This window comes from Athene cunicularia (genome assembly GCF_003259725.1).
Source record: "Athene cunicularia isolate RWA chromosome 2 unlocalized genomic scaffold, athCun1 chr2_part1, whole genome shotgun sequence".
Taxonomy (NCBI): Eukaryota; Metazoa; Chordata; class Aves; order Strigiformes; family Strigidae; genus Athene; species Athene cunicularia.
Window position 1 is genome coordinate 28,463,323 of NW_020799095.1, and position 21,410 is coordinate 28,484,732.

General features: G+C 36.9%; 1 protein-coding gene across 5 annotated transcripts in view; it reads right to left on the reverse strand.

Moving 5' to 3' along the window:
• Positions 1 to 21,410, reverse strand: part of CDK14 (cyclin dependent kinase 14) — a 320,641-nt gene that overhangs the window by 64,883 nt on the left and 234,348 nt on the right. For all 5 annotated transcript variants that reach the window (XM_026842539.1, XM_026842544.1, XM_026842542.1 and 2 more), the window contains one exon: positions 2,762 to 2,901. In XM_026842539.1, the coding sequence (XP_026698340.1) occupies positions 2,762 to 2,901 (140 nt within the window). The remainder of the gene's footprint in view (positions 1 to 2,761; positions 2,902 to 21,410) is intronic.

Here is a 21,410-nt window from a genome sequence, read left to right on the forward strand (position 1 = left end):
GGGTCCTTGCTCATTCATTAGCAATTTCAGTATGTGCAAAAGGCTGTATTTGCTGGAAAAAGGTTGAACCCTGGATTGCATGGGCAGGAGGAGAAAGTCATATGTTCTAGAGACTTCCATATCTAATAAAAAGATTGTCTGATATTCACAGATGTTCCTGCAACTCCTTTGGAGATTTACTAATGCCTCCAACAAAATTTTGAAAAAATACTCCAGCCAGAAGCAATTTCACTTATATAGCAGCCTTCAAGTTTTGGGGTTTTTTTTTCATTTTCTTTCTCCTCACTTGTGAGTCTTTCTTTGGTTTTTAGTGCTAAATCTCCAAATTTGTAATTCAGCACAAGAACCAAATTGGATAAGATATGATGAATACTATCCCCTTCAGAGATTTGCAAAATTGCAGTGGTGACCTGATTAGGAAGCTGTAGATTTTGTGTGTACACACACTTCTGTTGTCCATAAAAGACTCAATATGTTTATACCTACATTTAATTAACTATCAATAGCAAGTGCTTCCTAACAGAAAATATTAATCCAGAGAACTAGAATCACAAAAAACGGTAATTTCACTACATAGTAAATAAACATTTTCCCAACTCTCCAAAGTATATGACTTCTTTGTTTTGTAAATATGTTTACAAGTATATCCAAATCATACTAAATAGAAATGATTGTAGTATTTGATACTGGGATTGTCCTTTCTTGCATCTGGATTTATGCTTCATAATGATTATCTACTAGACACAGAAATAGTCCTTCTGTAACTCAGAATTTTACTGGAGGCATTTAGAAGAACCTTGCTTTAAAATATAATGATTTTTCATCTTTATTCTCCCCCCTTCAAAAGGTTTCACTGCTCCTGATGTTTAACGTTATGCAAAGACGTGTTTCTGCCAATGAATATCGCCTTATGGTTATGCTTCTGCAAATAACCTGCTGTGAGCTGATAAAAGGATTAATGCAGCCAAAATTCTTAATCTGTGAAATTACAAATTAAATTCTCATATTAAAAATACCACCCTGAGGGATTTTTTGTGGTTTTAATTCCCCTCTGGTGTTCTGCATACATTGTGCTTGTTAATGACTAGGACAAGACTGTCTCTGTTGGTAGCCTGCTGCAGAGTGATAATGTGTAGGCATTTACTTCACTGATAGAACTGGATTTAACCACTGACTGATAAACTAAGTGGCAAGTGGGTAATAAGTCCATATTAACAGAAAAGTACTACTGCAGAATTCAGAATTCAAAATCCTGGCTAGACTAAATCACACAGTCAGAAGGATTGAGATGTCACCACTGCAGAGTGATTTTTGTTTTCCATTTAGTGGAAAAAGGATAAATGAACTGGCATTCTTGATGTTTCATTAGTCCTGAAGAAATGAATCTCTTTGCATCAGTTTCAGCAAAGGCAGACTTTCAACAGCAGCCTTCATTTACACTGCATCCTTTGAACTTTCAGCTTATAAAGTACCGCAGTCAGCAAACCAAGTGGTAGGTTAGCATGGCACAGGAGGAAAGTGGGAATCTTTTTGCAGAGCAAGGACACAGTCTATGACAGAGCTTGTGATGGACAAAAATTTATGGTGCTAGTTTGATTTTAACGTTCTTATTCTACAAATGGGAGAGCAGAGCAGAGTTGTGAGTAGGGTACTTGGACAACCCGGCCACAGAACCAGCTCAAAATGTGACTACTACAAAGCTTTGAGGATGGAAAATATAAACTTTTGGAACTCAAAAGTTTTCATACTGACACTGATGTAAACAGAATCTATTGTGGATTAATATTCAGAAAGGGAGGGCAGTTTTTACCAGCAACTTTTAAATCAGCCATAGTTACACACACGTGTCATTGTTGCATCTCTGAACTTTTTGCTTCGGAGTACTGCAGTTAGATCTTTTGCTAATGGATGTATGATTGAAAGCAGAAAACATATACTGTTCTAATGAAAGCATGCTTCTCTTCACCACACTGAGTTAAAGCAAAATGCTGATTGTTACTCCCCTGCGAAACCTATTTTTATTAACAGAACCTTCTCTGCATCAAAAATATCATGCTTGATAATATTTTTCCCCAGAATAAACAGTAGTGTGCTTTCAACACTGGGAAAAGATATGGACACATATGATATAAATGTTTTACAATTATTAAGGAGATCATTGACAGCATACATGATGATAGGAACATTTTTGCCAAGTCAGCCGGAATGCATTTTGTTTAATAAAAGAAATAAAAAGATGTATGTAAATACTGAAAGCATTCTTAGTTAATAAAATCATCTGCCATCCTCTTTTTTACACAGTCTAATTCAGCAAATTAACTGACCGTCTACTTCATATTTCTCAGACTTTCAAATGCCAAGTCTTTCCTTAAAGGTTACTGTTGAAACAGATAGAGATACTGTGAATCACAGACGGCTGGATTTTTATCCTGTGTGCTGCAGCTAGTTAAGAAGTACTGTATGTTATAAAGTGAAAAGCACTAAATATGTAAATTGTATTTTTCCTTTTGCTTTATGACAATTCAGATAATTCTCTTGGCTGCACACATAATCAAATACAAAAAAAAAAAAAAAAAAAAAATCCATTTTGTCCTGTGTCAAGCTAACTATGTAATTCCAAGCTACACAGTTGCACTCACGTATTTGGTGTGTGGCTCTGTACGTCCATGAAGCTGTCTGCATGTGAAGGTTAGCATACACACATGCATCTGTATGAACTAGCATCTTTCTTTTAAATCAATCTGGAGGTGGTTATACTCACTATCCGTTAACTCCCATAGCCGTGGGGGCAGATCACTGAAATACTCATGGCTCAGGGCTGCTTGTGCTGACAATCTGTTCTTTGGGAAACACTGGAGTAGTTTGGAGGCTAGATCTTCTGCATGATTCACATAGCTCAGCCTGAAACACAAACAAGAAGTCTTTCCTGAAAAACAATCTCATTATTCTGTTTACCAATTCTATCTGCAGTCAGCACAGTTGAAACACCAAGTCTTGCTAGCCAGGATAAAGACGAAGTTTGTTTGGGAGCACTACCAGGAAAGATATTCCTCAGGTTAGGGAGTCAATGAATTACTTCTGCATTGACAGCTCAAAATTCATACAAATTTTACAAACGTAGAGCATATATTATACCTTATCACATATGCCCTGCCTAGTAGGCTAAAGGATCATGAGCATCTTGAAAGAAACTGTTTAGATTTTTCCATTTGCATTTTACTGAGCATACTGACAGACTGAAAATTTACAGCACTGGAAACAAATGGTTATTACCATCTAAGCCCATGCAATCTAAGCTTAAAGTAACAGCTATATTCAACCAACTTTATGAAGTATCAAATTTTAAAATCCAATGCCACTTAACACGCAACATATGCATCATATTTCATAAAGACGCGTCTTTCGGGAAGTACTGGCTTCTTACTTTTTCATATATTCACACTGCAGGGGGCTTGACTCTTCATTAGGTGCTAATGCAATGAAAACATTAAATTCTAAGTGAATTATCTTTTCTAAGCTACCTAGGGAAGTCTGAGAATACATTGTTTTACTGGGAGCTATATGCTTGGGAATACTGTAAGAAAATATAAACTAAAAGTAATAGATTTGGAGAGGAGGGAGTAAAATGCAAGATGTGGCCTGGGTCTAGTAACCTACAGCTGCCTCCTAAACTTCCAAAGCCACCAAACTTATTATAATATGCAGTTGGAAAAGAGGTGCTGAATCTTGTCAACATTGTGTTGCTATTATTAGTTAATAATTATAATTATTAGTATCTAACTTTGTAAATTCAACCATGCCTTTGCTCAGTAAAGACCTTGTCAGGTAAAAATGCCAAAGCATAAAAAAGGTCTCCTATTTTTCAATGCACAGGTTTCACAAAACAGATGGTCCAAATATCAAGCAGTCCAAAATACTGCAGTGTTTGAAAAAGATGGTGTTATCCTCTAAAATCAATAATTCTACAGCATGTTTCATGCAAATGTTAATTTTTGTTCAGCTCAAACTGACTTTTAGGAGAGGAAGATAGATTAAACAAAGTTACTCTTTTATTAGTCTGACATCGCATAATTTATACAGATCAGTGTATGCACAGGTGAAAAGGGTCTCTGCAACGGACAACATTGAAAACAATAAATGAAAAAAAAAAATCATTATTACAGCGAGAACTTTAAGTCACAAATGTCATAGACACAACTTTCTGTTCATGTCCGTACTACACTCATTGTGGAAAAAAAATAAAATTTAAAAGTCAAAAGCATCTGTACAAAATTATGTGCTGGCATATGTATGATATGCTGATATTTGTAATAATTCAGAAAAACATGCCACTGGATGTCTTTTTAGTTTTTAGCAACTGTACACTAGATAGGAATTTTTGAATACTATGCCTATCTGATCTCTTCAGGATCTGTCAGGATATCTACTAATAAACAACAACTAATAAAGTGATTTTTAATAAATCAGTCAAAATTAGAACCTGCTTTATAATTAATAAATAGAAAAAAGACTAAATTCAGTGCACAGTCTGCAAAAATAGTTCAATCTGCTATAATTTTTACATTTACCTGCCCTGATAATACTCTGAGTAGTGCTGGGGCAGGGGGTGAGTGGTGTTGCTACACTATTACTAGTATGTTCCCAAGTGTTTATAGATTGTAAACTCAGAAGGGACCACAACAATTGAGTCTCGCCTCCTGAGTACTACAGGCTGAAGAAGATTATCCAAATAACTCATGGATCAAGTCAGCACTTTTAGCTAGGCCCAGCCGTATCTTTAATTGCCACATCAAAATTCTAGCTTTGTTCACAGACCTTTGCACAGCAATGAAAAAATTCTTCTCCAAAACCCGTGTCTTCTATCAAAGTCACTTCTGGAAATCAGGGGACACTGCAAAAGGCATATGCATGTAGGCTCCTAAGGTTGTCAGTCTTAAAACTGATGCCATAGTGGAATGCATGACTAATTTTGCTGCTTTGTTTAAAGACAAGCTATTCTTTTACTTATGAAAATGCATGGTATGATCACGTATTTAAATTACATCTACTATATCAGAATTATTTGGAGAAACCCATTTAGCGCATGTCCTCAGTGGTCTGCTCTTGGAACATTTGGTTTTGTTTCTTTCCTCTTTTTTTCTTGCCAATAGTCTCTTTAAAATATCCTCCTTAAAACATTAACAATCTTTCTGATGTAACTTTGAAACATGATTCCTCAATAGGAACAAAGGCTGAATTTTCTCATGGGGTTCAGTAGTTAAATATCTAATATAGAGAAGTTAACAAAGAGAACTAAAGAAAAAAAAGTTTGATTTTTAAATACACCTCCTTCAGTATGTGACAGGATGGAATTTCATACAATATGGCTTTGTGTCTAAAACATAATAGCATGTTTTGTCTCACAGCAGTTGGGCCATATAGGAATTTGGCGTGCATGATATGGCAAGTCTCAATACTCATGCTTCACTTACTGTCACACTAATCACCGAGGCATAGTTACTAGCCATGACAGCATACATACTTTCAGAAAATGTGGTGTACAACAGAATACAGAGAAACCTTTGGCAACCAGTATTAAATGATACGTAGATACTGTTTTGAGAAATACTGGGAGTATTTTTACACACATACTCTGATGACATTTGTGAACCACACTGATTTTCAACTTAATCCCAAACGCTGTATATGGCCTTAGCTCAAGAAAAACAAACACCATATGAACCTGTCTCACTTTAAACATATATGAATCTGACTAGACTTGTGCCGTTGTAAATCTCATTGGATTACAAGAATTTGATTTAATTTCAGAAAACAGGCTTAAATGTCTTTCTACTGCAGAGGAAGGTCAGTATTTGGTCAAGCAGAACATGACTAAGATCACTGAAGTTTGGTTTAAGCTCTTCAGAAAAAAAAGTTTTGGGCATGTGCAGTGAACTTCTGAACTTGGGGTCATTTGCTTTTAAATGCAATCAAGAAGGCAGTTCAAATTCACGTTAATAATTAAGATAAATGGGCATTAAAACAAACGGAGATAATATGTTGTCTATATACTTCTAACAGTACGAGGTAAATACTTCCCAAAGCAAAAATAGTTTATTGTGCATATTTTTCATGTGAAGATACAACTCTCGCAGCATATCATTAATTCATTTCATGACTGGCGGTTATAACATGGCCTAGAGGAGTGAGGCACCTAATTCCCTTTGGAAATCTCAGCTCTGCTTCCTTATTCTAAGCAATCTCTTGCAACATGAGGTACTGAAAGACAAAACTACAGTTAACCCAAACAATATCACGATTTAGCAGAGTTTAGAGTTTAACGGTAAGAAGAGAATAAACAAATTGGTGCAGATCAGGCAGGCCATACAGTAACCCTGGCAGCTTGTTTTGCAGAGGATGCCATGGTTCCCTCAACAGTAGGACTCCTGTACAGTATCCTGTACTCCTTGTGGTATCTCACCTACCATTGCACCACCACGAGGGCCATGTCCCCCTTTTTCACCCATGTCTGCTTGAGGGCGTCAGTCTTTTCCCCTTGTCCCAGGCTTTAGGCCTCTCCTGAGTTCTGACACAAAACTGTGCCAACACCGTCTATTGTAGTTAGTCATTTTCTGACCACTTGATATGCACGTGCTCTCATGTGCCCTGATAGTCTGCACCTCTGAATATACATGCAACCCTACCAGCAGCAGCCGCCATGCAGCACACAAATTGGAGCAGGGCCTACCTTAAGTAACATTTACTTTTTACTAAATATCAGCAGCTTTTTCTGTTGTTACAGCCATGCCGAGAACACCTACTGTCTTCAAAGACCCGACGTGCCAGATCCAGCGTGCAGGAGCTGCTTCCCAAACGCACCTGGTGTGCCTCCACGAAGCTTTTGTAGAGTTTATTTAGTCATCATGAAACCGTTGCAACAAGTGAACACAAGTTCTGATGTGATGCTTTTAGCTTTTGATACAGATGAAGGCGTAAAGCGGCACCTCAAGATGAGAATCTAACAGAGTAAAGACGTTACCATTTTTTCAGTGTTTTACACAGAGGGTACTGAGGACTACAACTGATGAACAAAGAGAGACGAAAGCTTTTGAAGGCTCACTGAGGCAGGATTTTACTTGTTGCTGATCAATCACAAAACACAGAATTGTCTCTACAGCACAGTGTAGGGGTACTTCAAGATGAACTATACAGTAAACATCACAGTCGAACACAGCCACAGAAACTGCATTTCAGTGTTGGGATTGTCCTCTACACCTGCATGGGACTACCAACAGCAATCCTAATGTGCTGGGCTGTGTACATTCTTTAGGGGAGGCATGTCTACAAACACCCAATACTCCTCTTCCCAAATTGAGGTGCTGGCATTTAGATTCAGAAACACTCAGCTCTCTACAGAAGCAGGGCAGGAAAGTATGGTCTCTAGGTTCCCCAGGACATCAGTTTAATTGTACTCTTCTAGCTTGGTACCTCACTAGAAACAAGGCTGCAACATCCCTCTCAGGCTTCCTAGATGAGCTAGGCTGGGGCAAATCCTGCATTAACATGGCTATACTGCTCCTAGCATCTGTCCTTGCTCTGTGCTCCTGCACAGCACTGTGCTCCACAGTCTTCAGACCTTCACAATTTCCATAAGGGTGTATGAAATGATCTCTTTTGAAATTCAGGAATTAGCCTGATCTCTTCAAATTATATTACCATATCACAGCATCAGCAGTCTTATCTGTCGAAGTACTGAAAAGGTGGTCAAATTGTTTATTATTAAAATAAAAGCCATGACAACTAATGATAAGTATTCACTAATATGGGACAGAGATAAAAGTATCAGTGTTTGATTCTTTGGTATTGCTGTTAACGCCGATATAAAAGAGGTCAGAGCCCCATTTGAAAAGCTGTGGAGGTAAGTTCATTCAGTGCATTCCAGGAAGGTAATAATAACCCTGACCTGTCTGAACTAATTCTCACTTGACAGTTGCACAGACGCCATTAGCTGGAATGCAGCCAAGATGAACAGCATTTCATGACAAAAAGTAAATGTAACAAATGAAGATTCTAACAATATAGGCAACTAGGTTGTTTTTTTTTTTTTTTGGGGGGGGGGGTTGTTTTGGTTTTTTCCTATTTTAATTAATATAGATTTACCTCTATGTATATAATTTTTATATACTTGGTAAATTTTTTAAAAGAATCTACTGACCCAGTAGGTAACAAGTAATTATAGTTGCAGCTCCTCAACTCAGAATGGAGAATTAAGATGCTTACTTAAACTGCTCATGAGTCACAGGAGGCTTCAGAGACTCTGTTTGGTCACACTTAAGAGACAATGAAGAGATCCAGCTTCTCATGGCAATTCACATTTGATAACGGCCACTGAGCTCAGTCATGACTAGATCATTTGTACATGTCATCACTGAATGTAACTCAAGACAAAAACTCAGATATGAGTCTATTTCTCCCCAACTCTTTCTGCACTAGCTTTGATGTGTTTTAGTGTCCATTTCAGATGTATTACTGTGTTTCTACAACACCGCTTGCGATATCCAGCTTGACGGGTTTGCTTCAGAAAGCAGACCATTAACACCCTTACAGAACACCACACCTCTAAAAATTAAATTTGGTTGATTTGAGCTTTAAATGCTGAGCTTAAAGAGATTCAGTCAATATACAACTTAAAAGTATCCTGAGTTTTGTCTTTCTACAGCCTGACATGCACCCGGGCTAGCTCTTGCTCTGATGCCTCAGAATAAATATGCTGGGCTATGAAACCTTCCAGAGAAGGGTGACAACTATTGAGAGCTTAGGGCATGAAGACAGCCAATGCTGTTCATTGACAGTATTGCAGATATTTCCCCCACTTGTTCTACATCAATTTGATACAGAACAAGGTTTACATTTGATATTAAGTATCTTTTTGCCAGGATAATATACGCTGGAATGTCAAATGAAGCAAGAACTATGAGGTCTGCATGACGGACATTAAAGAAGAAAAATAAGCTTATTTAAGCAGCAAATATACAATATCCAGTGACAACATACTCTAAGCTACTGAGAATGTGGCTTTCTCTGATATGATCACATAACTTCCTCAGTTCCTTGGAATTCTGAGATTGCGATATTCCAGGCAACATGACCGCTGGGTACAGTGTTCTGCTACTGTTTAAAACCACAACTAATTCTTTAAACTAAAAGAAGAATACCTGAAATATTTCACATTATTTCACTCAGTTTTCAGCAGTTTCTCTCAGATACATGTATTTTCCAGAAAAAGTATTTCCTAAGAAATTTTAATCAGAGCATGCCTTACCATTTTGCCCTAGAAATAATTTAGCAATTACTTCTTTTTGATTTTACATGGCACCATCAATCAGCTATTTTAATTCTTTCAGCATTCCAATTAGCCCACCATTAAAGATATTAATTATGGAAGACACAGTGTATTACTTACACCACAATGGACTACTATTGGATATGCTAGATTTATAGTTAATGGAAGATCTTTGCTTGCTTTAAGTGCAATTAATGAAGAACAACAACATGGTGGCGACATCTAATCAGAAGCTTTTGATTATGTTGAAATTCTTTAAAAGGCATGAACCTTCTGAACAAGAAGAGTGTTTTTTTAAAGGCCTTCATGCACCTCAGCAAGTTGAACAAACTATCTTTGGAAAATAAATAGAGCTAAAATAATTACTAACACCCCAATCATTTTATGAGCTATTATTTGAGAAGAAAATAGAGAAAATATATCTTTAATCCTGAACAAAAACTCTTCAAGGTTTATGTTCTCTATAAACCTTTCACTGAGGACTGAAAATATAAGTTAGTAATGCAATAAATGCCCTAACAAATATATCAGATTTTTCACTTAATGCTTTTTACAGGCTTAAACCAAACTGAGTGAAAGAAAATCACCTTTTACAGTCTGACTCTTAAAGGAAGAATGCCTTTCTGTTATGCTTTTTAAAAGAAGGCATGGTGAATTTATATCAACTTCAGTGAATCTTGGGGCATGATAAAAGGAAAAAAATACGGCAGCGGAGTTAACATTCCATAGCATTCTTTCTTCACATATTTATTTCCTCACTGGCTGGACATAAGCCAAAAAAAAGGAGGGAATAAACACCACCACCCCCTACCCCCCAACACAGAAATAGCTGAAATAAACCTTTGGCACACACTGAAGTCAAAGCTCTGTGCTTTTCCTCCTCCCACCCTCGACAACCTGGACTGTTTCCCTCCAAAAAAATCCAAGCCAAAGAAAAAACAACCAAACTGAATTTCAAATTTGTCAAGTGGGTGCAGCCACTAGGGTAGCAAATAGTTTTCCTTATTTTCCCTTATTAAATGACTACAGACAAAAAAACCCAAAACCCAAAACCCAGCTGTTGTGGACCTACTGCCTTTTGAAAACTAAAAAAAAAAAGACAGAACTAAGTTCTAGTAAATAAACATTAGCACTGCCTTATAAATCTCTGCCCTCTTGTCTGGTATTTTATCATCTCACGTTTGAGAAGTCTTAATTTCATTCTAATGTAAATAAGAACTGGTCTGTTTGCTCAGTATTTCAACAAGAATTTGCTACAAGGTTGCAGCTTGCAGGCAGTGCCCTGAGAAGGGTGACCTCGCTTTAGTCAGTGAAGCCAAAGATCGTTCATCACAGTTAACCTACAAATCTGTCTTGCTGGGGCCTCAGATCCGTCAACCACTTGGAAAGAGCTACTTGTCCTGTCCTCCCCTAAAACATCGGATGGGTCTGATCTTTTCTATTATTGTGTACCTCTCAGCTAAGAAAATATATTTTATGGATATGGAACGAACAGGAGTACTTTGTATTTATTTATACAGCTCATTAAAGGTGGATAGAGATTTGGAGGCAGAGACAATGCCTCAAGCCTAGAGAGCTCAGGAAGACAGACCCCAGGCACATGCATGTATTTAACTTTATGTATATGAGTTGTCTGTCTGAACCCAATAAAACTAAGCAATTACGTACAAGTAGGCATCCTGGTCTTTTTGCAACTATACTCCAAAGCTACGACATGACAGGGAAATGATGCAGAACTAATAAACATTGAGAGGAGGAGACCAAGATGCATATCATGAGAACATATGGACAATATATTCAAAGCCACACAGTCAAAAATATTTTATTATGTATTATTATGCCTATATATTTAGAAAGACTCACATCACACAAACTAGTTGCAGCTCCCTGACCCTCAGGTACTTGGTTCAGGTGATGTTAGAAGAGAACACAGGATGGGATGCCACGTTCACACCAGCATCACAGTGCAGAAGGTGCACTGTGAATTCTTCAGATTCACTCTCCTGACTTAGCATACCACCCTTTCTCTTTACATTAATGGAGATAGGTACTTGCTAAGGGGAACACTAGGTCATCTTCCCATAGGGAGAAGCTGGCAGACTGAAAAACTAGTGTCTGATATCAACAGCAGTAATACTTAATAAGACAAATGTGCCTGTGCCAATCTGTTAAAAGAAGCCTGAATTTGACTTTGAACTTGAACAGGGAAAAAACCAAATGTAATTATTCAAGGGTTTCTTAGACACAGAGACCACTGCAGAAGGAAAAAACAGTGATCTCTCTAGTATACAATTTAGAGGAAACACGATTTTTGCACCGATTTTTCTAAAAAAGCGAAACCTTACATATCCACATGTACCTGTATCAAAGTGTCTTTTTAAAAAGTTGCTCATAGTTGAAAAAACAGTTTATGCCTTTTTAACTATAAATAGGTTGGAGGTGAATGATGAAACCACAGATTCCATATATTTTAGTTATCAGTTATTGAAATTTGTGGATTTTAAGTGCTTGTACTCACATATGTGTGAGGATGCAGTGCTATCCAACACTCAGAAATATGCTTGCAGTAGGGAAGGACTCAGTTCTGAACTATTTTTGCAAATCCTAACCCGTCAAAGTAGCATGAAAGAGGCACAGCTAAGCAGGGAGTTACTGCTATTTAGGCATAAATCAGCATAGGTGATTTAAGAACTAAAATCAGAATTGTTATCTATAATAGTGACCACTAAAGGTCAGATTTCCCAAAGAGGCAGCTATCACTACAAATTGACTGCTAGTAGAGCTCAGGCCACTTCTAATGGCCCAAAAATAAGCAGGTAGATTTTCAAAATATTTTGCACATGTGAATTGTGGGATCTGTGGAGCTCTGTGACACAGCTGGTCACATATGCTGCCCCTGAGGCAGAACAGGCAGGTAAAAAATTATCTGGGTCCCATTTTAGGGTCATAAATGGATATTAAACTTCTGTGAAAGCAGGCATTTGTGGCATACAAGGACTAGTACCAGCAGCTTCCAAACTGAGGACAAGAAGCCTGAAGAAAAGGACTGCAAACAACTGGCAAATGCACTATCTGGGCACAAGCCCATCTGATTCCCAGAAAGGAAGACAACAGTTGTGAGTCTGCTTGAATTATCTAAGGGTCAGGAGAAGGCCTAAATATAAGGGATCACTGACATAAAAATAGGGAGCAGGAGCAAATACATAGCTTTGTAAAGGAAGAGAGGAAGAGGCATAATTATGGAGGATTTTGAAAAGGAGAAGTTAAAAATGATAGAGTGAAACAGCCAGTGTTGGGAGGGGAGCTAAACAATCCACAAAAAAATAAACTGAATTTAGTGGTTGCTTTCTATATGACCTGAAGAAGGGCATTGGTCAAGAGAAGACATAAGAAGTATATTATGATAATCAAGACCTGAGTGACAGAGTTGGTAAGGGAAGGAAAAAAAGTATCTAGGAAAAGCTGGAAAGAAAAAAACCCAAACAGTTGTAAAATGTATATAGCAGTGTAGATGAATGGTATAGGAAAGATAAAAAAGCATCCCTTAAGTTTCAGGCCTAAGTAACAAAGGATGCTAGCATTACAGCAAGAGGAGAAACTTCACTGGGAGCACACTCAAGTGTGCACAGGGTAGGGAAAAGTAAGAATCTCCCTGTTGAAGCCTGTACCGCCAAATTAAGCAGGGCTAGGGAGAGAGCCTGACCACTCAACTACTAAGTGTCCTCATTGCCCCCTAGATTATTTTGGCCCATGCCAACTACCATTCTCCAAAACCACTCCTAGACACAGTTCAGACACATGCCAGGGACCATTCCTGAAAGGCAGCTCCTACAAGCAGGGCATGCAATATATTACCTTCCATCTTATGCTAGAAAACAAAATTCTCTTGGTCTGCAACATCGGTATTATGTTATTCCAGAAATTTTGAATTAAAAAACTAATACTGAACACCCTCAAAATAATCATTGCACCTGCAGCTGCATGGGAACCACATAAAGGCCACGGGAGATACGTGCCCAAGTGTTACTTAGTACAGCTGTAGCTAAGGTCTGCCACATGGCCTCGGGGCCAGAAAATAGTCCCTGGCTCTGCTTTAGTTAGCAGTATAGATGTAGGCTGTAGCTGACAGAAAAATGATATTCACCAAACACCGTCTGTCAACATCTCAGGAAAGATTCATGCCCTCATGGTTGCAGAATAAAGCTTGACTCAGGGGCACTTTAAGGATCAAATATGAAAGAAATAAAAGAAATATAACACTATGCTACAAAAGTCATAATGCTGAAGGAAGGCCAATAATAATCTGGAGCATGATTTTTTTATGTCAGGGTGTTGAAATTAGTTTGAGGCACACTAACAGTACACAGCAGTAAACAGAGTTTTAAGACTGCTATAGAATCTAACCAAAGAAGGCAATGCAAAAATGATGGTCCATTCTTGCAATGATGTTGGAGAGTAAAGCATAAATTTCACCTATTTGTATAAGATTTCCTTGAATTTTCTAAGTTTGGGTCCAAGCAATAGCAATAATTTAAAACTATTCAATATCTTAAAACTATTCTGGACTCCTTAAACAATGGGAACAAAACCCCCAAACAGTACATTTATGAGAATGTGACAAAAGTAAATTTTTTTTTTCCGTTTAAATTCTTTGCAGTAAGATTCTGAATTTATAACTCCAACATATAAAATTAGAGATTTTATTCGTATTTCCAGCCTCCTACTGCAGCAGTGATCATAAAACAAACACAGCTGGCATCTTTATTATTTTATTCACTGAAGGATTTAGCTGGACAAATATCACAAAGATGGTGGCTGCTTTCATTGAATTTATGATCAAATATGTTCCAGCATAAGATCAACTCTGTTACATCAATTATTATGAAATGAATAATTTAACAGGAAGTTGTCAATTTGTAAATCAGATCTTATGGATATAAATTCAGTTGAGGTAGCAGACAGTGGATATACAGCGTATTATACGTTACCTTATTTGAAAGGATGCAGTTTTTTTGTGAATCACATTTACTGATAAATATTGTAATTCATATTTTTGTATCCAGAGACCTGCTAATTCAGGCATTTCAAAATTTTATTTTAAACTTCAAATAAATTTATCTTTATCAGAGAAGAATATAATGTTTTAGTGATGTTTTTCAAAATTACAGAATATATTTCCTCTAAAGGCTTAATTAAAAACAACACACAAATTACCGTCACCATCATTTTGGTTTTTTTTTTCCCTTGATTTTCACCAGAGTTTGTTGTTCAACGTAATACCAGGAGAGTTATAATAATTTTAATGCAGAATGTGTGCCTTAGGATATGGGATTGACTCAATGCCTGAAAGAAAAAGGTCAGTTCCCCTTGGAACCACATGTCTCTTTGCCCTCCAGCAATGACAGGTGCACCAGTCCTATGCCGACACTCGTTATTCACAGTGTTGCTGAAGATACATAATCTGACCTCTCCATTTTAATGCATCAGCAAGGATTATTGTCTCCTATCTTCCCATTTTGACACTCAGGTCAAGCAGGCACTGAACATATTTAAATGATGAACTGCCTGCATCCAGCGTATTTCACAAATTCTCAATTAATAGATCCAAACTTTCATAATTTAAAGATTATTACATTATTTAAAGAAATTACTAAATTTAATTATGAAAACTGTTTGGCTAGCAAATAATTTCAAATTTTGAAACAAATCACTGTTTTCACTAGTCTCTGACAATGCCACGTGTTTCTGCATCACTAAAAAGAAAAACAAAAAACCCCTGCATGAAAAAGCAAAGATTCTTGTTTCTCTGTCCTATATGGCAGGAAAGAAGTCAGAAATATGAAGGTAGATACGTGAAGCACCACAGCCAGAAACTCACAAAAGGAAGCAATTAAGATTTTCTTGACAAAATTGCAATGAATGCTGGGAGATGGTCACAGGAGTTTCTCATGAATGGCAATATCTGAATACTTATGATTACCATCCTACCACAGAAAACGTGGTAGTTAAAATTACACTGAAAAACGCACATCAAATCATCACAGAAGTCAGTAAAGTAAGTATTTGTCTAAGGTAAAGATACTTTGTGAGGTTTGTACCACTGCAGAAACCCTAAATACTGTCTGTACGTCTTTGGCTGGCAACAGGGCCAAACAGCGTGGGTTTTGAGATCAGCTTAAACTATCTGCAGAGGTGAAAAAACTCAGTAGCATTATTTATATTATCACACTGATTGCCTGTCTGCACCATCTCCCAAAATTTTATACATTTCTGAGACCCTAAGATGAGGATCAAAGGAACTGTTGTGTTAAAGAAAAATTATCTGTAATACATGACAAAAAGCAGTGGATAATATCAAGCCACTTAAGCCAAAAGCAGTTGCTTAGCACTAAGCACTTCTGAATCCCAGCCCAATTCTTATTGTACCTTTCATTTTGGCTCTCATTTTGGAAAAATCTTGCCTTTTATGGCTACACACAAATAATGAGATACCCAGCAGTAAAGTCTACTTCACTTATATTACTGCCTTCACTGTATGTCTTCAATTCCTCAAATACTTTTAAAGCACATCTCAGAGACGCAATTTTGTCAGCAAAGTCATTATCTGGAGAAGAAAGATTTCAGCAGAGGGGCCAACAGTACAGAACTCCAGCAAGAGGACAGAATTAGGAATGTGAGGATATAATAATGCCTGGTGCCTCTGATCAGAAAGTATTAGACTTCAAACCAAGAAATGAAAGACACTAGGGCAACATATGAGTAACAGACTACCAAAAACATAATTCTGAGAAATTAATAAAACACTGGCATGTAGAAATGCATAAGGAGAAAGAACAACTGGAAACATCTGAAAAGAGTTGATCAGCAAGTACTCAAAAATGTTAATGAAGAACATACTTTGAAAAAAAATCATACCTGGAAACACCAAATAAACATGTCTATCTGATATATGTCTCAATATCTTAAGGAATTCTTAAGGAATTGGTGAGGATAGCAAACAAATGTAAGGCACCTTTTAAAGATCTTTCCAGGGAATCTACACAGAAAGAGTTTTTCCTCATTTTTCTTCACAGGCTTAGTACTGTAGATGTGACTGTGACATTAGCTAATTTTGCTCTTCATTCTAAAGTATTGTACTAGACTTAAACCCCAACACATACTTCCTTTCTGGTTTTCAAATAAGAAAGAGAATCTTGCCAAGTGCTTGCCAGACTTACAATATAGAAGCAAAATATAGGCAACATAAACAAAACATAGACAATATGGAAGTAAAATTAGTTTTAGGAAAAAACTAAGACCATCAAAAGAAGAGATGACTCATGATCAAGACATCAGATAAATTAATTATTTTAAAAAATGGACTTAAATCACTGGTGGAACAAAGCGACGAGAGATAACATTTGATGCAATTTCTCTAAAAAATTTTGCTCTGTGGACAAACGCCAAAGATCTGGGATGTGATACGCTATCTCATAGACTGAAAACTGGCCTGACAGACTAAAGCAAAGGGTAATGATGAGTGGTAATGTACTGAGTTGGAAGGGAAGTGTCCAGCTGTGTACCAGAGGGATTAGCGTTAGTTACAGTCTTATTTAACATCTTTATTAATGATCTGGACTAAGGGATTCACCATATACTGAATCAACTCTTAAATGAAACTAAATGTTGAAAACACCATAGAAGACAAAGAAATTAGTACAAAGCAGCTAGTGGAAGTGAGATATGTGGGCAGAAAATCTACAAACAAGATAAGAGCATAGAGAACTACAAACAATGATTTCCGGGGAAAAATAACACAAAATATTAATAGGTTCAGAGATAATAACACCAATAAACTCTAGTTCAATTCCAGAAACTGAATTAAATGTTGCTGAAGCCAACAAAAAACATTCATGTACATTTGGGCTGTATTTTCACAACTGTCATGGTTGGGAAAGGTATAGGACAGTAACACTGTAATTTTTCTAATGAAACAACATAGAGCTGTTAGTACTCTGAAAAAGAGGACAAAGGCTTTTGTGGTCCAATTTTGGAGGTTTATTATTATTATTTTTATCTGTGACAAGAAGATGTAACACAATACCTAAAGCTTAGCAATACACAAGAAGGGGAATTTAGTATAAAGTAAAAATAAATTGAATGTCAGGATAAATATTCGATCAGTGAGGCCTGTTAGAAATAATCTCCCCCCAAAGTTCTAAAATGTATAACATTTGAACAATTTACAGTTGCTCCCATTTGAAAGAAACATTCAAATATAAACTGTAAAGAATTTTTTGACTTGGCAAAAGGATAGAGAAACTCTAGACATCTTTCTCAGTCATTGGCTTCAATCAGCATCATATAATTCATTACCATAAAGCTGACAAAACCTGCAGTGCATTTCAGCTTAGCATTAACCATTCCTGAGCTGGGCTGAGAACATTGCCTTCTGCAGCTGAGCCCCTTTATGGTGCCAGAAACACATAAACCAGTACTAAAGGGTGCAACGTACAGCAGTAGACACAAAAAAAGAGAAAGTGTAAACAAGCAGCTTCCACCACCCTGAAATTAATGTAATAAACCCCATTAAGTGGTGAAATAAACAAAAGAGTGGTGTTAGGAAAGTATTTGTGACACAAATTCTCGGCCTCTGCGGAGGGTCTCTGGGTACAGAGGGCCCGCTGTGTTGGCCCGAGTGCTCCCCCCTGTGCGGGCAGCGCTGCCATGCTCTCCAGGGCCTCCCCCAGCCTGGAACATGTGTTCACGGCCCACCACTGCTCCACCTGAGGGGTAAACCTGCCCACTAGTGAATACCGGAGAAGTTATTTTAAAATAAAGATAGTGTGGTAAACTTGCCACTTTGGTAAATGACTTCCTGTTCGTATCGCGGGTTAACATAGGTTTTGTCATGATATGATTCCTCAGGTCCCTCAGGCAAAAGATAATGACTGATAAAGGGATATTTATAGGAAATATGAAACATAATGGGAAGTTAAAAATGTTTTTTCAGTACAGCAGTATCACTGCATGTCATCTGGAGTCAGGCGCAGGTTTATATGCGTCTGAATCACAAATAGCTCTACAAAATCTTTTTCGTTTTATGTCTGATTTCCATTCTTGCTCCTCCCTGGCATGATTTGTGATCACTCCTCAAATGCAAGTGAGGGGACAGTCCCAGTGCAACCTCAACATACTCAAACTGCACACAGTCCTACACATGTAATTTGCACAGGTACAGTTTTCAATTCTTATTGCTTAGTTTTATCTATCAGGAAAGTTTTAGCAATGACAACTCTACAGTTTTTTGTTCCTACTGTGCTTGGGAGCTTGAATATTCTTTCAGTGGCATCACAGACTACACTGCAGTAAGAAATGCTGATGAAGGGACAGGAGGTGAAGAGGATAAAAATGACAATTAGAAGAGAATTTTACCTTTAATCCAAACCCCATTAAGGCAAAGATCTTCTTAAAAGCAAAAAGCAAAGACCAAACAACAGAACGCCAAACCAAAAACCCTTCCCAAGTCTCAGCTCTAAACAATTTCATAGTCTGTGTCATGCTTGAAATGAAATACTCAAAGTATGTGGACTCATCTCTATTCACTCACTTTGCTTTCTTCAGGAAGTTTTCATTGAATAACAGTCCCAAAATAGGCCAGTCCGTCCTGGAATGCAACTTTTAAACACCCTGGCCTCAGGAAGGGAGGTCCCAAATACAGAGGCCATCTTGTTAAAGGAAGAAATCCCCAGCAGTGGGACTAGCTGTGAGAATAAAGTGTCATTTATGTAATAAATACTGCCATGTTGGGGAATTACAAAGTAGTAGTCCTATTTATGCAGAGCAGAATTTGTTTTCAACTGCACCTTTTCATTCCAACCTAATTTCTCACAATGCAACCCATTATGATACAAGAATCTGAAAAAGCTTTTTATATCCCACCAAATATACACAAGGATAATTAGTTCTCTTTTGTTATTCTTCTGTAAGGGTTTATTATGATGGAGAAGCTTTTGCAAATTGAAAGAGGTTGCATTGCATTCTGAAGGCAGAGCTGTTCTTGTTTTTTATTGTGCAGAGATAATTGAATAGAAGAGTTCAGGAAAAAAGGTGAAAATATAATTCATTATGAACTCTATAGGAAGATCAGATTACCACATCTTAATTCTTTTTAGACCAGTATTTTATAATCACATTCCACAATACGTTAGGTCATGCAATGGAGGTGAAGCTTTATACTAGATAGAAGCAAATGTCAATGCAAGTTTTGTTTCCTAATATTATAAGCACTTCTACAAAATTTATAAATCACATCTTATCTAGTAAATATTCTCTTTATCAACTTGAAGTAGTTCGACAACCAGTGAAGAAATTAAACCTTAAAACCTCCAAAGAACTTAATTCATTGTAAGTGATAGTTAATTTTTTTCCCTCAAACATGTCCCAAAAGTAGCCTCTAATATTGACCAGTTCTATTTTAAGAATTTTAGGGATATGGCTTCTTATATAATGAGTCTGCTGGGTTTCACTTTGTCACTGCTGTTACATTCCACACTTCTAGCTAATTTCCAGTTAGACTGGGAATTAAAGAGCCATTGGCTTGTGTCCATCATTGTTCCATTGTCTGGCTCTGCCTTTAAAATACACATCTCATGGAAGCTGGTGTAGTCAGTCAGGTGTAATTAATTTTGCCCCCAATCTACCACCTGTGGATTTTTTGGGTGGTTTCATTTTTTGCCTCTGTTCCTTCTGTCTTACAGATGTAAAGCTGATTCCATAGATGTTGGAAGAGTGTTATTCTTTCTTTTAGTAATCTCTCCTTACATAAACGGAATTGTAATGTATGTTTTGAGGTAAGACTCTCTGAAAGCTTCTAAACTCATATTCTCACTCTTCCATGCCAGGACCTCAAAACATATATATATATACAAACAAGACAAAGGGCCAGAATGTGCCTGAAAGATGGAACAGTAGATGGTGAAAGCTTCATTGTGTTAGAAAATTAAGTGTTCTCTTCCATTTGGGAACATGAAGTTCAAGGTCATTCTCTGTTTTACAGTTTCTATGGCAGTTTCTATGTGACAAATTCCTTAATTTCTTTGTATCTCAATCCCTCCTCTATAAAATGCTGTAACAGGACTTCACCTCAGAGAAGTTGAAGCACACACGTAAATCCTTCCAAGGCCATACACATTGTCTTGAAGATGTATCTTTCAAAGGTACTAAGATGTTGAGAGGAGATAACTCCGTAATAAAACCAATACATACTTAAAAGCAAAAGGCTGTATGTTTTTCTCCACAACTTAGGTCTAACATTTATCCCAACTGCTCTTAAAACAATTCTATTTCAAATGAGACATTTCTGTATCATCAACAGCCTTCAACAAATTAATTCAGGGAGTTAAAAAGGAATATTTTTTTTTTTTTTAAAGATTAGAGATCGCTACTTCTTGAAATATGCTAATAAAGAAAGAAAATTTATAGAATGAATCAGTCTGTCCATGTGTTACATTTTATAGCTGAATTATAAACCCTTGGGAATATGATGTCTATAAGAGAAATGTTTATACATCCTTAACTACAGCTGTGCAAGCGACAGTGCTCTGATACAGCACACAGATAAAGATTTTACACTGGAAAAAGAGAAAATCTTTTACGTTTCGACTGTAAATGACACATAATTTTAAGGCTCTGAATATCTCCTATTATAGTAGAACCACATACATGAAGTGCTGAACTCTGTATTGTCATTGCTTTCAGTCTTTCAATCCCTTCATTTGTGCTGAAAAATGGCAAATCCTTTAAGCATGGAACATTGAAAATGTATAAATATTTTTGAAGGGATTTCTTAGAAATTAAAAACCTCTGGTCATATTTGAGTCAGCCTATGATGTGATCATAACATGTGAATTATGAAGTCTCACAGATTGAGGGTATGTTTTAAGCAAACTGGGGTTTGGTTTTTTTTTGTATTTTACAAAAACAGAAATTTAATGCAATGTTCGTGAAGGAAATATAAGATAGTAACTTAAAATTCAAATCTATTCTTATTCATACACAGGAGATACTGCTGGGTCTAACTGCTGTTAAAATATAGAACACTCAGTCC